This window comes from Fusarium venenatum, assembly GCF_020744135.1.
Source record: "Fusarium venenatum strain MPI-CAGE-CH-0201 chromosome Unknown EDB82scaffold_2, whole genome shotgun sequence".
Classification (NCBI taxonomy): Eukaryota; Fungi; Ascomycota; class Sordariomycetes; order Hypocreales; family Nectriaceae; genus Fusarium; species Fusarium venenatum.
The window spans coordinates 4,046,517-4,057,746 of NW_027072130.1; the positions used below are offsets into that span (position 1 = coordinate 4,046,517).

The 11,230-nt window shown below is 47.6% G+C and overlaps 5 protein-coding genes across 5 annotated transcripts; 3 read left to right on the forward strand and 2 right to left on the reverse strand.

The window, feature by feature from the left end:
* Positions 1 to 24: 24 nt before the first annotated feature.
* Positions 25 to 1,867, reverse strand: EDB82DRAFT_554967 (mfs-multidrug-resistance transporter; the record flags this gene model as incomplete). Its single annotated transcript, XM_025734327.2, has 4 exons — positions 25 to 499; positions 548 to 1,080; positions 1,122 to 1,525; positions 1,573 to 1,867. The coding sequence occupies 4 exons, from the start codon at positions 1,865 to 1,867 to the stop codon at positions 136 to 138; spliced, it is 1,596 nt and encodes a 531-aa protein (XP_025585145.1). The 3' UTR covers positions 25 to 135.
* A 1,082-nt stretch (positions 1,868 to 2,949) lies between these two features.
* EDB82DRAFT_428495 (uncharacterized protein) lies at positions 2,950 to 4,158 on the forward strand (the record flags this gene model as incomplete). The annotated part of the gene is made up of 1 exon (XM_025734328.2): positions 2,950 to 4,158. One exon carries the CDS (start codon positions 2,950 to 2,952, stop codon positions 4,156 to 4,158), a length of 1,209 nt encoding a protein of 402 aa, XP_025585146.2.
* Positions 4,159 to 5,180: 1,022 nt separating this feature from the next.
* Positions 5,181 to 6,208, forward strand: EDB82DRAFT_474688 (uncharacterized protein; the record flags this gene model as incomplete). The annotated part of the gene is made up of 5 exons (XM_025734329.1): positions 5,181 to 5,352; positions 5,400 to 5,490; positions 5,543 to 5,607; positions 5,663 to 5,923; positions 5,976 to 6,208. 5 exons carry the CDS (start codon positions 5,181 to 5,183, stop codon positions 6,206 to 6,208), a joined length of 822 nt encoding a protein of 273 aa, XP_025585147.1.
* Positions 6,209 to 7,502: 1,294 nt separating this feature from the next.
* EDB82DRAFT_429164 (uncharacterized protein) lies at positions 7,503 to 9,846 on the forward strand (the record flags this gene model as incomplete). The annotated part of the gene is made up of 5 exons (XM_065607678.1): positions 7,503 to 7,838; positions 7,888 to 8,008; positions 8,035 to 8,442; positions 8,490 to 8,577; positions 8,625 to 9,846. The coding sequence occupies 5 exons, from the start codon at positions 7,503 to 7,505 to the stop codon at positions 9,844 to 9,846; spliced, it is 2,175 nt and encodes a 724-aa protein (XP_065464715.1).
* Positions 9,847 to 10,002: 156 nt separating this feature from the next.
* Positions 10,003 to 11,149, reverse strand: EDB82DRAFT_164160 (carbonic anhydrase). The gene is made up of 3 exons (XM_025734332.2): positions 10,671 to 11,149; positions 10,440 to 10,617; positions 10,003 to 10,386 (listed from the first exon to the last, which is right to left on the reverse strand). Exons 1-3 carry the CDS (start codon positions 10,763 to 10,765, stop codon positions 10,159 to 10,161), a joined length of 501 nt encoding a protein of 166 aa, XP_025585149.1. The 5' UTR covers positions 10,766 to 11,149; the 3' UTR covers positions 10,003 to 10,158.
* Positions 11,150 to 11,230: the final 81 nt, after the last annotated feature.

Here is an 11,230-nt window from a genome sequence, read left to right on the forward strand (position 1 = left end):
GCTTTATAAAGTCTATCAACATCTATTATGTGTCATTAAGTTCCTGTATTTGTTGCAAAATCCAATTTTGAAGACCCCAGCCAAATATTAATCTATAATTGATTTGTGAAAAGTACATGTGATATGGCCAGCTTTCTATGATTTTGCGGCCATAGCCGTTGCTTGTGCTGCTTTTGCAGAATATTTGCAACGCTGTCGAATCGCAGGACCATACTTGAAGAAGATGAAGGGCATAGGTAGGCACGCAAGAGAAAGGAAAGCCGGGACTGTGCTTGCCCACTGTGTGCCCAACTTGTCGTACATCTGCTTTGTGAATAATGGAAACGCTGCGCCAAACATCGATCGCAACACGGCATTTGATGCGAGGACGGAAGCAGCATAAATGGTGTACGAGTCGATGAGGTAGTTGAAGATGCTGTTGAACACAAGGGCCATGCCGAGGCCAAAGGGGACTCCGGCTGCTACTGGCGCCATCCAATGCACGTCAGGGTAAGAGGTCCTGAGTATGTTAGTCAAATAGCTCGTAGACAGCCAGTGATGTGCTTACCATGCGAACCAAAACATTCCTACAGGTACACAGATACCTCCAAGCATGCATCCAGGAAGACGATTCTCTGGAGGAACTGGTTCGTCTTTGTACTTTGCGGCTTGCTTCATGTACCAGATATTGACCAGTCCGATAACAGGTATAGCTCCGAGCATGCCGATCGCAACACCAAGAAATGCGAGACCTCCTTTACCAGCACTCCAACCTCGTTCTATTTGGAAGACGACAGGATAGGCGCCGAAAAGGAGGTAAAGTGTGCCGAATAGAATGGCGATATACATAGAGAGGAGAAAAACGATTGGTTCAAGGAAGAGCAGAAGCCATGGCCGGATAAGAGCTTTCTTGAGAACTACGTTCGGAGGATCGGCCTTGCCTTGGTGTTCGTAGATGGACTTGTACACTTTACCTGTCTTTTTCGACAGGACAGCTGCACGGTTCCCTAGGATATAAGGAGCGTAGGTTTCGGGGGCGCAGCACATGTCGAGTATCCAGAATACACCGGCGATAATAGCCATCAGGCCCATGACCTGACACTGTTAGCGAGTCTGTCACAGAAGAACAGGAGACAACTTACCCATCGCCATCCTTGGCCCTCAGCAAGGTATCCTCCGATGAATGGACCCAAAGTCGGTCCAAGAGACGGAGCCAAAGAGAAGAATGCCATAGCAATAGCACGCTCATCAGGTCTAAACACATCCGAGATTACACCTCCCGCATTCGTTAATGGTGATGAGCCAAACGTTCCGCAGAAGAAGCGCAAGACCAAAAGTGTTGCAATGCCATGATCAGCTGTGCATGCAGCGCTAAAGACAACATACATGCCGTAGCTAATCACAAAGATGATTTGTCGGCCCCAGATTTCGCAAAGAGGTGCCCAAAAGAGTGGCCCGACAGCGAAGCCAAGAACGTATAATGAGACACCAGCGGTTACGAGAGTTTGGCTTGCTTCGAAATGGATCATGAGTGGCACGATGGTGCCTGCAAAATGTCAACAAGGCATATCCATAAAGACGTGGTGGGCTTACCTGTGTAAGCACTGGAGCTAAAAGCAACAGCGAAAGAAGTGGCAGCAGAGACCATGGTGATAGTCCACTTCAACCACTTGTCCCAATTGAGGGGGTTCCCTGTGTCATCTGGAATCCAGTTGACGACGTAAGGATCTTCGAATGTGCCACATCCTGGATATTCGTGGTTCTCAACGGCTTGGTCAATTCGTGTATTGTCGAAGATGAGGTTCACCAGTGATCGTTGTTTCGGTTTCGGGTCTGGAATCTTTTGACGAAGTGTTTCATCGTCGCTGATATCGGTTCTAGAAGCCATTTTAGTGAGATGCTTTGGACTATTCCTCAAGGGGATGTAGCCAAGATGGGAGGTCAGGCCCTTTATAGCAAGATGGCCAGATCAAAGGATCCATCGTGTCGGGAAGACCGGTATAAAACATGCGACTTTTCGACATCGGAGTTCTCAGTTTGGTTGTACCCTGTCACCTTTCGATCTCTCGGGTGTCAAGGCAAGGGATCAAGATCTACGGGTACGAGGATTAGATGCAGGTTATCCCGGTCCGTCGGACATCGCACGTTGTAACCACCGATGAGTTATAAGGCTATCTCCACTAAGCGTGGGTTTGACAGGTCTTTAAGCATGTTTAGCGCATATAAAGTAAATTCTAGAACTTGAAACTGATAAGCCTTGACCATTGTAATTATGCTGGAAATGTCCGTCGGGCTTTGACGATGAGAACGGGTTCCGATTGTGGATCAGTCACTTTTATCAGCCCACATTTTCTCTTGTGACAAGAAGAGAGTTCTATTACCGAGGCTCACGTGTTATATCAGATGCTTTTCAGCTCGAGTTGCTGGAATTTATAAATAATTGACAGCGTCTCCTGCATGTGAGTTGTGCCTTTCCACGTCATCGTCGCCAAGATCATGCATATTGTTAAAACGAAAAGCATGACCCTGAAGCCGGGTTTCCCGTAGGGCGTTTTGCATATCCTAGAGATATTTGTCTTGTTATAATGACAGTGATCAAGTTATGAATGCGACATCTGGCATTTAGTATCGTGAAGTCTAGTTTTTGGTGTTGAGGTTAGCAGCTTCTTGCTATGGTCATGTGACTAGAGCAGTTTCTACTCCAGTAAATGTGGCGATACCAATCCAATTGACGTCTACATGACTCTTCCATCTATTGAGCAAATAAATCAAATCCCGGCTTTACCACTAATTTTTGACTAAAAATCCATCTTGTGTGTGTAAGGACCTTTGTAGATACCACCGACCCGACTGGGACCTTTGCTCATCAAGGTTCACAATCGCAAGGTGTCTCCTCATCAAGTCAGAGCTGTCGACCTCTCGTTACATTACATCACATCACATCACGCATCATTTACTTAAAAACTCATCATGGGAAGAACTGAACCTTCAATAGGTCGACCACCGGCGGCGTTCCGCAAAGATGTACGCTCCAAAAAGGCCAAGGCGACGATCAACAAGGTCATCCCAAGTCTTTTACCAGGAAATTCCCGCGCTCAGCAAGGAATCAATGCGGCCGAGTTGATTGCTTTTCAGGATGCCCAGGTTCCAAGCATGCAGCTTGGAAAAGATAATAGAGATGCTGAGCCATCAAAGAAAGGCAAATCTGGTCGTCATTCGCCAAACTCCAAGTCTGATGGTCAACCAAGTTCACCAGTCACAGATCTTGAACCTCCAAGAATCTCTATTCGGGAGGCCGACACACTCACAGCTGCCAGAGACCTTCTTGAGATTGAAACCTCATCAGGTACCAAGGTTGATCTCAAGAATGATCGCGCTCGCGTGGCTATTCTCAATATGGGTTCTCCTCTATCTCCGGGCGGCGGATTCCTCAACGGTGCAAACAGCCAAGAGGAGTCACTTTGCATGCGCACTACTCTATACCCTTCTCTCAAAGATGAATGGTACCGCATACCAGATCTAGCTTCTATCTACACTCCCAACGTGTTCGTCTTCAGAGATGAAGAGGGCGAAGACCTAGATAAGAAGGACCGTTTCTACGTGGACTGTATCACTGCCGCCATGATTCGCACACCTGAGTATGAGATGGACAGCGAGGGGGTTGCAACATACGCGAACAAAAAAGATCGTGAGTTAGCTCAGAACAAAATGAGAGCAGTCATGCGAGTTGCTGTGATGAAGAAGACTAAGCGCCTGGTTCTTGGAGCCTGGGGTTGTGGTGCACATGGCAATCCAGTCGGTGAAATCGCACGGCTATGGAAAGCCGTCCTTATGCCGAAACACGACAAGTCAAAGGGCACCAAGGATCGATGGGAACAGCTTGCCGAAGTCGTGTTTGCAATCAAAGATCATAACATGGCCCAGGCGTTTGCAAAAGCCTTTGGTGAAGGTCTTGAAAGCCTAGACAATGGCGAAGAGGAAGAAGAAGAGGAAGAGGTTGATTTGGGCGATGTTAGGAGGAAGGAATTATTGGGGAAGATTGCAGAATTGGAAAAGCGCATTGAAACCGTGGTGAACCCAAAAGTCAAGGAAGGGTTGCAAAGTATTCTTGAGGGGCTCGGGAAACAACTTCCCGCGGATGAGGGGGGCTCGATGCAGAGTGATAAGAAGGGTTTTTGATCTACTGTAAATGTTTCCAGTTGATTGCTTCTACAGGGTACCATGAAGAAGTTAGGCTCAGACTGTTCCATACCAAGTTAGTGTTGGGTGTTGTCAAACACGAGTAATCATCGGCAGTTGACTTCCAAAGACCATATTCCGCCATTTGACCAACATGCCTCGTCGTTCGAGAACCAATCAACAAGCCAGTCGTGCCGTGCACAGAAGTTCTTTGACCGAACTAATCTCGCTAGCCCCCGCCGCGGAAGCCATATCCTAGCCTCACCTCCAACCTCGTGGCATGCGTTGAGCCGCAGTGCGGAGGCATTCCCGCAAGGTCGGAGCCGTCTCCGCATTCATACCCTTTTCGATACTAGTTCCAAACAGAAATGCAACGGGAACTTTTAACATACACGGGATACACATATCCATTATACTATGAATAAATTGATATTGTGTTGGGGACGTTCAAATCGAGCTCTGATCGACAGAACAGGGGCCGTTCGACCGAAGATACAGGCGGCCGGGATTCAATTTGCCAGGGTGATGTCCAGGGAGCTAGTTTGTTGAGCCTTGAGAACGTGGGTAGCATGCATTCACCGTCACTTGGATCTTGGGATCTTTGTCTGCACTGACGGCCAGCTGTTTTCTATGCTCAACACTAGTTTACCGCGGATCTATCCTCGACCTCGGGTCTATTACTAGGTCGACTATGCTCCGGCATTCAGATGCTGACGAAGTTCTCCATGGCAAGATCTACAGGCTGATCCTTTATCCATCCACCATGCATCTTATTTGCATGGATGAAGTGTCGAGACCACGATGTATCCCTGTATCCCCACCCCCAGATTATATTTCTCCACTGCCATGCTAATCCGGGGTAAGGGGAAGCTTATTATTGTGTGATGCATATATAACAGGTCATTGGAACGATGTGATCCATTTTCCAGTCCCTTCCCTACCTCACCTCATCTTCTCATCTATCTACTACCCTTACCCTCTCACCATCTTGACAATACTACGACACTAATAATCATTTCATCATGTCTCGCAGTCCCAGTGGCAAACTCGACACCGATCGCGCTGAGATGGAACATATCCAGCCAGCTATGAGCATTCCGCTCTCCCCTGAGTTGTTCGAACAGTTATACCTCCAGCCCCAGAACAGAGTGAAGGGCGATCTCCGCAAGACGTTTGGCAATCCAACACCAGTTGGTAAGTCTTGGTCGACATTGGAATAACTCTTGTACTAACATGGACAGCGTTGGCCGGCTTTTTGCTATGCACCACACCGGCGTCCATGTCATTACTGAACTGGCAGGGCGCAGGTGGATTCGCTGCTGCAGCAGTCGTGTAAGTTCAATAACTTGTCAAGCCAGGACCAGGGACTAATGACCGTTCGCAGTGGTGTCTACTTCGGTATCGGTGGTCTTCTTCTTATCTTGGGAGGACTCGGTGAATGGATTCTTGGTAAGCGACACTTCTATTTACATCTCCTCAAAGTACCTTGCTAACCTTCTGATAGGAAACACGTTCCCATCTACAATCTTCTTCACGTTCGGTGGCTTCTGGCTAGCCTTCGGTACAACCATCGTCCCTGGTTCTGGCGCATACAGCACATATTCAACAACCGGTACTGCTGCAGACGGCCTCAACGAACCCTCCTTCTACGCGACTTTTGCCTTCTTTCTCGTTGCCATGGCTATCTTGTGCGCTGTGTATTGCGTTGCCAGTATACGTACCAACGTCGCCCTGTTTACTATCCTTGCCCTTCTTGTCCCATGCTGTAAGTTGCAAATCTTTCCGCTAGATATGGATGTGCTGACAATGATATGTAGTTGGCTGTCTTTCAGCTTCTTTCTTCGCTGTTGCACAGGGGCATGCCAGCCGTGCGCTTCAGTACCAGCATGCCGGTGCAGGAATACTCCTCGCGGTAACATTTATCGGCTGGTATATGTTGACTTCAATGCTACTTTTGTCAGTCGATTTCCCAGTCATGTTGCCGCTCGGTGATTTGTCTACCATCATCCGTGGTCGTACCGAGGTGAAGCCAATCAGCAAGGGTGTCTAGAGGGTGCCTTGTGCATTGGTACGAGCTAGGCAGACCATAAGGAGTGTATTCTGATGGGTCTATGGTCATGGTCTCACGACGTTACGAAAGTAGTGTATGGTGAGAAAGACTCTATCTGTGGGAGAGCATGTCCTTCTTGATTTTTGGCAATTATTGAAAGTGATGTTATATAAGAAAGTCTAATACAAAGCTCATGAATCGCGACGCATGAACATACAAGTGGCAGGTAGTGAGATTTGCATCAAAGACTTCAAAGTACCAATCAATGTCTCATTCATCTTATCTATCAATCCGTTCTAGGCAGCTCCGTTGTATAATCATATTTGTACCTTGATATGGATCAAAGCAGAATGATCTAGAAACCTGGTTGAGAATTCTACACGATGAGTTATTGCTGTGTTGCCAAAGCCTGTGTTGGCCAAGCTACAATGGTTAATAGATGCCAACCTCTTTTATTCCTCAGTGATACCAGCCAACTAGTTACTGTGCGATGCAGCCACGCCGATGTCGGCTAAAAAGACTAGAAATAGTGCAACATACAATCTCACTACCGTAGCACGAATGAATAATTATGCGACAGAGCAGTTACCCGGGAGCAAACGGATCCAAGACAAAAATGGATTAGAGCAACTTTCCTAACGAGTTGTGATTTGGTCGGATGCTTGCCCACACAGTTTTCTTACCTGTCACATACTTGGTCGATCATGCTCATCTTAGACCCTGGAACATGTCATGCAAGTAAGCCGATCGCGAATGTGACTTGTAAATGTTTACTCAATATAATATATGCGTTAATGTATGCAAAGACAAAATAAAGAAAGTGAATCATTAATTGATTCCTTTTTACTGTATGCAATTGTCTCTCTTCAGCCGACATGAATCTGCCGGAAGAGTGCCAGCCGAGTCTCGACAAAGCAAACATCGATCCAACTAGGCTGGCCGCCCTCCCTTTTCTCCTCCCGTCCCTGACTCACTTTCAGCTCTCAGCTCCATGACGATCATGTGTAACCACAGCCAATGCACAACCAAGACAACTGAGACATTCACAAGCATTACTCGACAGGAAAAACTTTGATGCATTTCGGTGTCTCCGCACCGTCTCCGAATGGACCCTTACACAAAAGCTAGCAGTCCTTTCCCCAACGTGGTCTAGTTTGATCGATCACTAAACAAACCTTGCGGCAGGCTCCGTTACGATGGACCAAAGATCTTAGCCCCGCCTCTACTACAATCCATCCCAAACTCGTCTCTTTCTCCTCCCTTCGCTCTGCAGGCAAACCCCATCGTTGTCATGATGCCCGAAGAATCTCGGAAATCGTCTATCGAGGGCATCGCCCAACCGGAAACTCTGCTGCGCTCTGCCTGCACAGAGTGTCATCGTAGAAAGCAGAAATGCAATCGCCAATGGCCATGCAACAATTGCCAGAAGCGCAAGGTCGCTGATCAGTGTCGTTTCAGGGATGATTCCAAGGTCACATCAGGTGAGGATGCTTGGGCTGCTTCCCTGGAAGTCAAGAGGAAGCGCGACATGCACGGCGATGAGGGGGCCAGTGACGATGATGATGTTGGAGACGTTTTAGAAGCGATTGGCTACAGTCGTCTTCATATGTTGACAAACCTTGATCAAGAAGTAAGTCGACATTTCTTTTCTTTTTAGCTCGTGTACTCACACAACCAAGGCAGGGAGTACCAAGCCTTCTGATCAATATTATCTCGACCCAAAAGACAGCGCTCAGCTCAAGCGTGCACTGGATGTGTTGCCGCCAAGACACATTGTTGGTAAGATCATCACTATTACTCGTCATTCTATCATCTCACATTCGCAGACACCCTGGTTCAAAGCTTTCTCGATGTCGTCAACTTTTACTACTACATTGTCTACCCACCTCACTTCAGCAAGGAGTACGCTCGCTGGTGGGATGATTATACCAAAGGTCGACCATGTGGTGTTCAATGGACATGTCTTCTACTCATGGTCTGCGCATGCTCAGTCCAGCATGTCGACAGCCAGACAGGTAGCAGAATTGAGAGCGAGCTTGGCACATCTGTCAAAGATCTGACCCAGAAATATCACGATGCTGCTAGAGAGCTTCACAGCGCTATCCCTGTCGGGTATGGCCATGTCTACACGGTCCAGTACCTACTGCATTCGTGCTACTGGTTCAAGGCCGAAGCACGATTCGCAGAGTGCTGGCAGGTTCTTGGAGCTGTAGTTCGAGAGGCACAGATGATTAGTAAGTATCTTATCGTGTCCGTCAATGCATAATACTGACCTTATTAGACCTCCACAAGAAGCCCGTAGACCAGTTACCGGGTTTTGAGCTGGAAATGAAGAGACGACTATGGTGCATTGTGGATTCATGGGACTGGTAAGAGAACATCCCCGACTCAGAAAGGCTTGTACTTACTTCTCAAGGCTGGTTTCTTCGCTCTTGGCACGGCCAATGCTCATCGACCGGGCAGAGTGTGATATTGGTCTACCATGTCTTACACTGGAAGACTATCCAGTTTCGCCCATGCTGCATCTCAAGCTACAGTCTGAACTTGTCAGCCTGATCTACGAGCGCTTCGGTGGGCCCAAGCTCCTTACTGAACCTGCCGACATCAGAGATTACCAAAACATTCTGGAGGAGTTCATGAAGACGTTCCCAACTGAGTATGCCCTTGATCATCCCAACACGCCTACGAATGAGGATCTGCCATGGATCGCTCTTCATCGTCACTACATGCATACTTGCACTCTATCTATTGCCCTGGGACCTTTTAGAGCATTCATGGCCAAGACTATGAGGCAATCATCGGCGTCTGCCGTCGATCTCGAGTTTCGATTGACGGGTATCGATTACGCTCTTCGCCTGATGGAAGCTGTTCATCGTTTCTTTGAGTATGTGTGGACTAGGGACACCACATTCCATTTCGTCCCCTTCTGCATCTTTGATACGGCTGCTTTGCTGTGCTCGGTCATCATTCACGCGGAAGACGGCCATGTGCCACGTCGCGAAGAAGTCGCCGGTTCTATCGCCAGAGCGTTCACTACTCTGAAGAAGCTGCGAACTGCCACCAACACAGCCAAAGCTCCCTACGATGTTTTACGACGGCTGATTAAGAAGCTGCCATCGTCATCTGGAATTCAGGCTGCTGATGCTCACAAGAAGCGACGATTCGATATGCCGCCCGACGGCCAAGGCTCTATGCCTGTCGCAGCACCTGTAGCACAGCCAAGTATGGACGCAAGCCCCATTGTTCTAGCACCAACGCCTGTTCCACCGTCTCAACTACCTCCTGTACAAGCTCACTACGAGCCATACGCCAATCCTACCCCAGTATCTCCTGTAAGGATCCAGACGGGAGGACAGCAGTACGTGTCGTATCCTCACAATGGTACAGACCTGAGATATCAAGACTACACGTACACCGCTCTGCCGAACATGCCATCGATTCCTGCAACGGCTGCACCATCTTGGCCTGCGGAGATCAATGGCAGATCTCATATGCAGAATTTCACTGCTGGGCCTCCCCAAATTGACATGGGCTTCCAACAGATCTCTGATGCTGAACTGGGAGATCTTGCCATGTTATGGAATTGGGAGAGTCTGGACCTTGGTTACACTTCGAACCCTATCTATCAGGCAATGTGATTAATCAAGTATTTGCGTTGAAAACTAAGCGGATTGGTTAGATTGGCACATCTTGGAGGATGGCTTTCAGGTAAAAGAGTGATATCAATCTAGTTATTTTGGGAAGGAGTCTCACTGGGTTAATTGGTTTATGCAGGTCCATTGCTGTGTGCCTCTGTTTTTAATGGAATATCTCAGAATGCATCTTGCTATTTATTTTTATCATTCCAAAACCTGTTGGTAGCTGTAACTCTTTGACTATGTGCGATTCACAAAACATTAACTATTATTCATAACCAGCTTCGACAAATCCCTTCAAAACATATAAAGGGCCTATCTGATCTTCACTGTAATCTTTCCAGATTTGACATCGTAGACGTATCCGGTGATAGGAACATCCAACACCAAAGGACTCTTCTTCAGAAATTTGACATCGTCACGAACACTCTGCTCAAGATCTCCGAAGGGCAAAAAGGCAATGTGATCCACGTCTTGGTCGAGATCGTTTCTGACCTTGGCCTTCAGGTCGAGATCAGAAAATGTGAGCATACCACAGTCAGTCTGTTTCTGTTAGTTCAAGCCGAAAGAGGGGGAGGTATGTGGATAATACGGACATGGTGGACAATGACAATCTCTCTGGTGCCGAGAAGTTGTTGCGAGATGATAATCGAGCGAAGAGCGTCAGCTGCTCGACCGCCTGCGTTGCGAATGACATGCGCTGAGCCCAGCTCAATTCCTAGGATCTGAACTGGATCAAGGCGAGCATCCATACATGCCACTATGGCTACTTTTCTATGGGTTGACAGTCAGTCAGCAATTCCATGCTTTTGTTGCTGGTTACATACCGGGATGGTGGGAGGGCAAGATCACCCTTGTCAAAGTCTGTAGCATACTTCTCATTCGCAGCTTCGTATTCTGGTGTGATTGAAGAAGAATACATCTTGATTGATGATGAAGATGAACTACAGCTGTTTTCTGACAGAGACTTGAGACGATGTGATGCTCTTATAACATCAACCAGACTACCCCTGCACTCGCCATGTGCGGGGGTTATGTCGCAATCTGATACGTAGAGACGACGATGGTGAAACGCCAACACAAAATGAAACCGGACTCATACACTGCTTGACACTCAGGGTCGCTGGAGCTTGCTTCATTTTGCTTAGGCTTCGTCGTATTTTCTGGATATCTGGAAAAGATTGACCTATTTACGAGATCAACATCAACGAACGAGGACTGGAGAAATGCACCAATTGCGAAACGGCTAAATGGTTATATTCAGAGGTGGCTGATCTGGGCATGAGTCCGGCATCAGTGCCTTATCAATGGTCCAACAGCAGCACATGTTTTGGGCAGTCCAGACATATATGTACACCCACTCTTTCAGAGACATTGCTGTACTAGG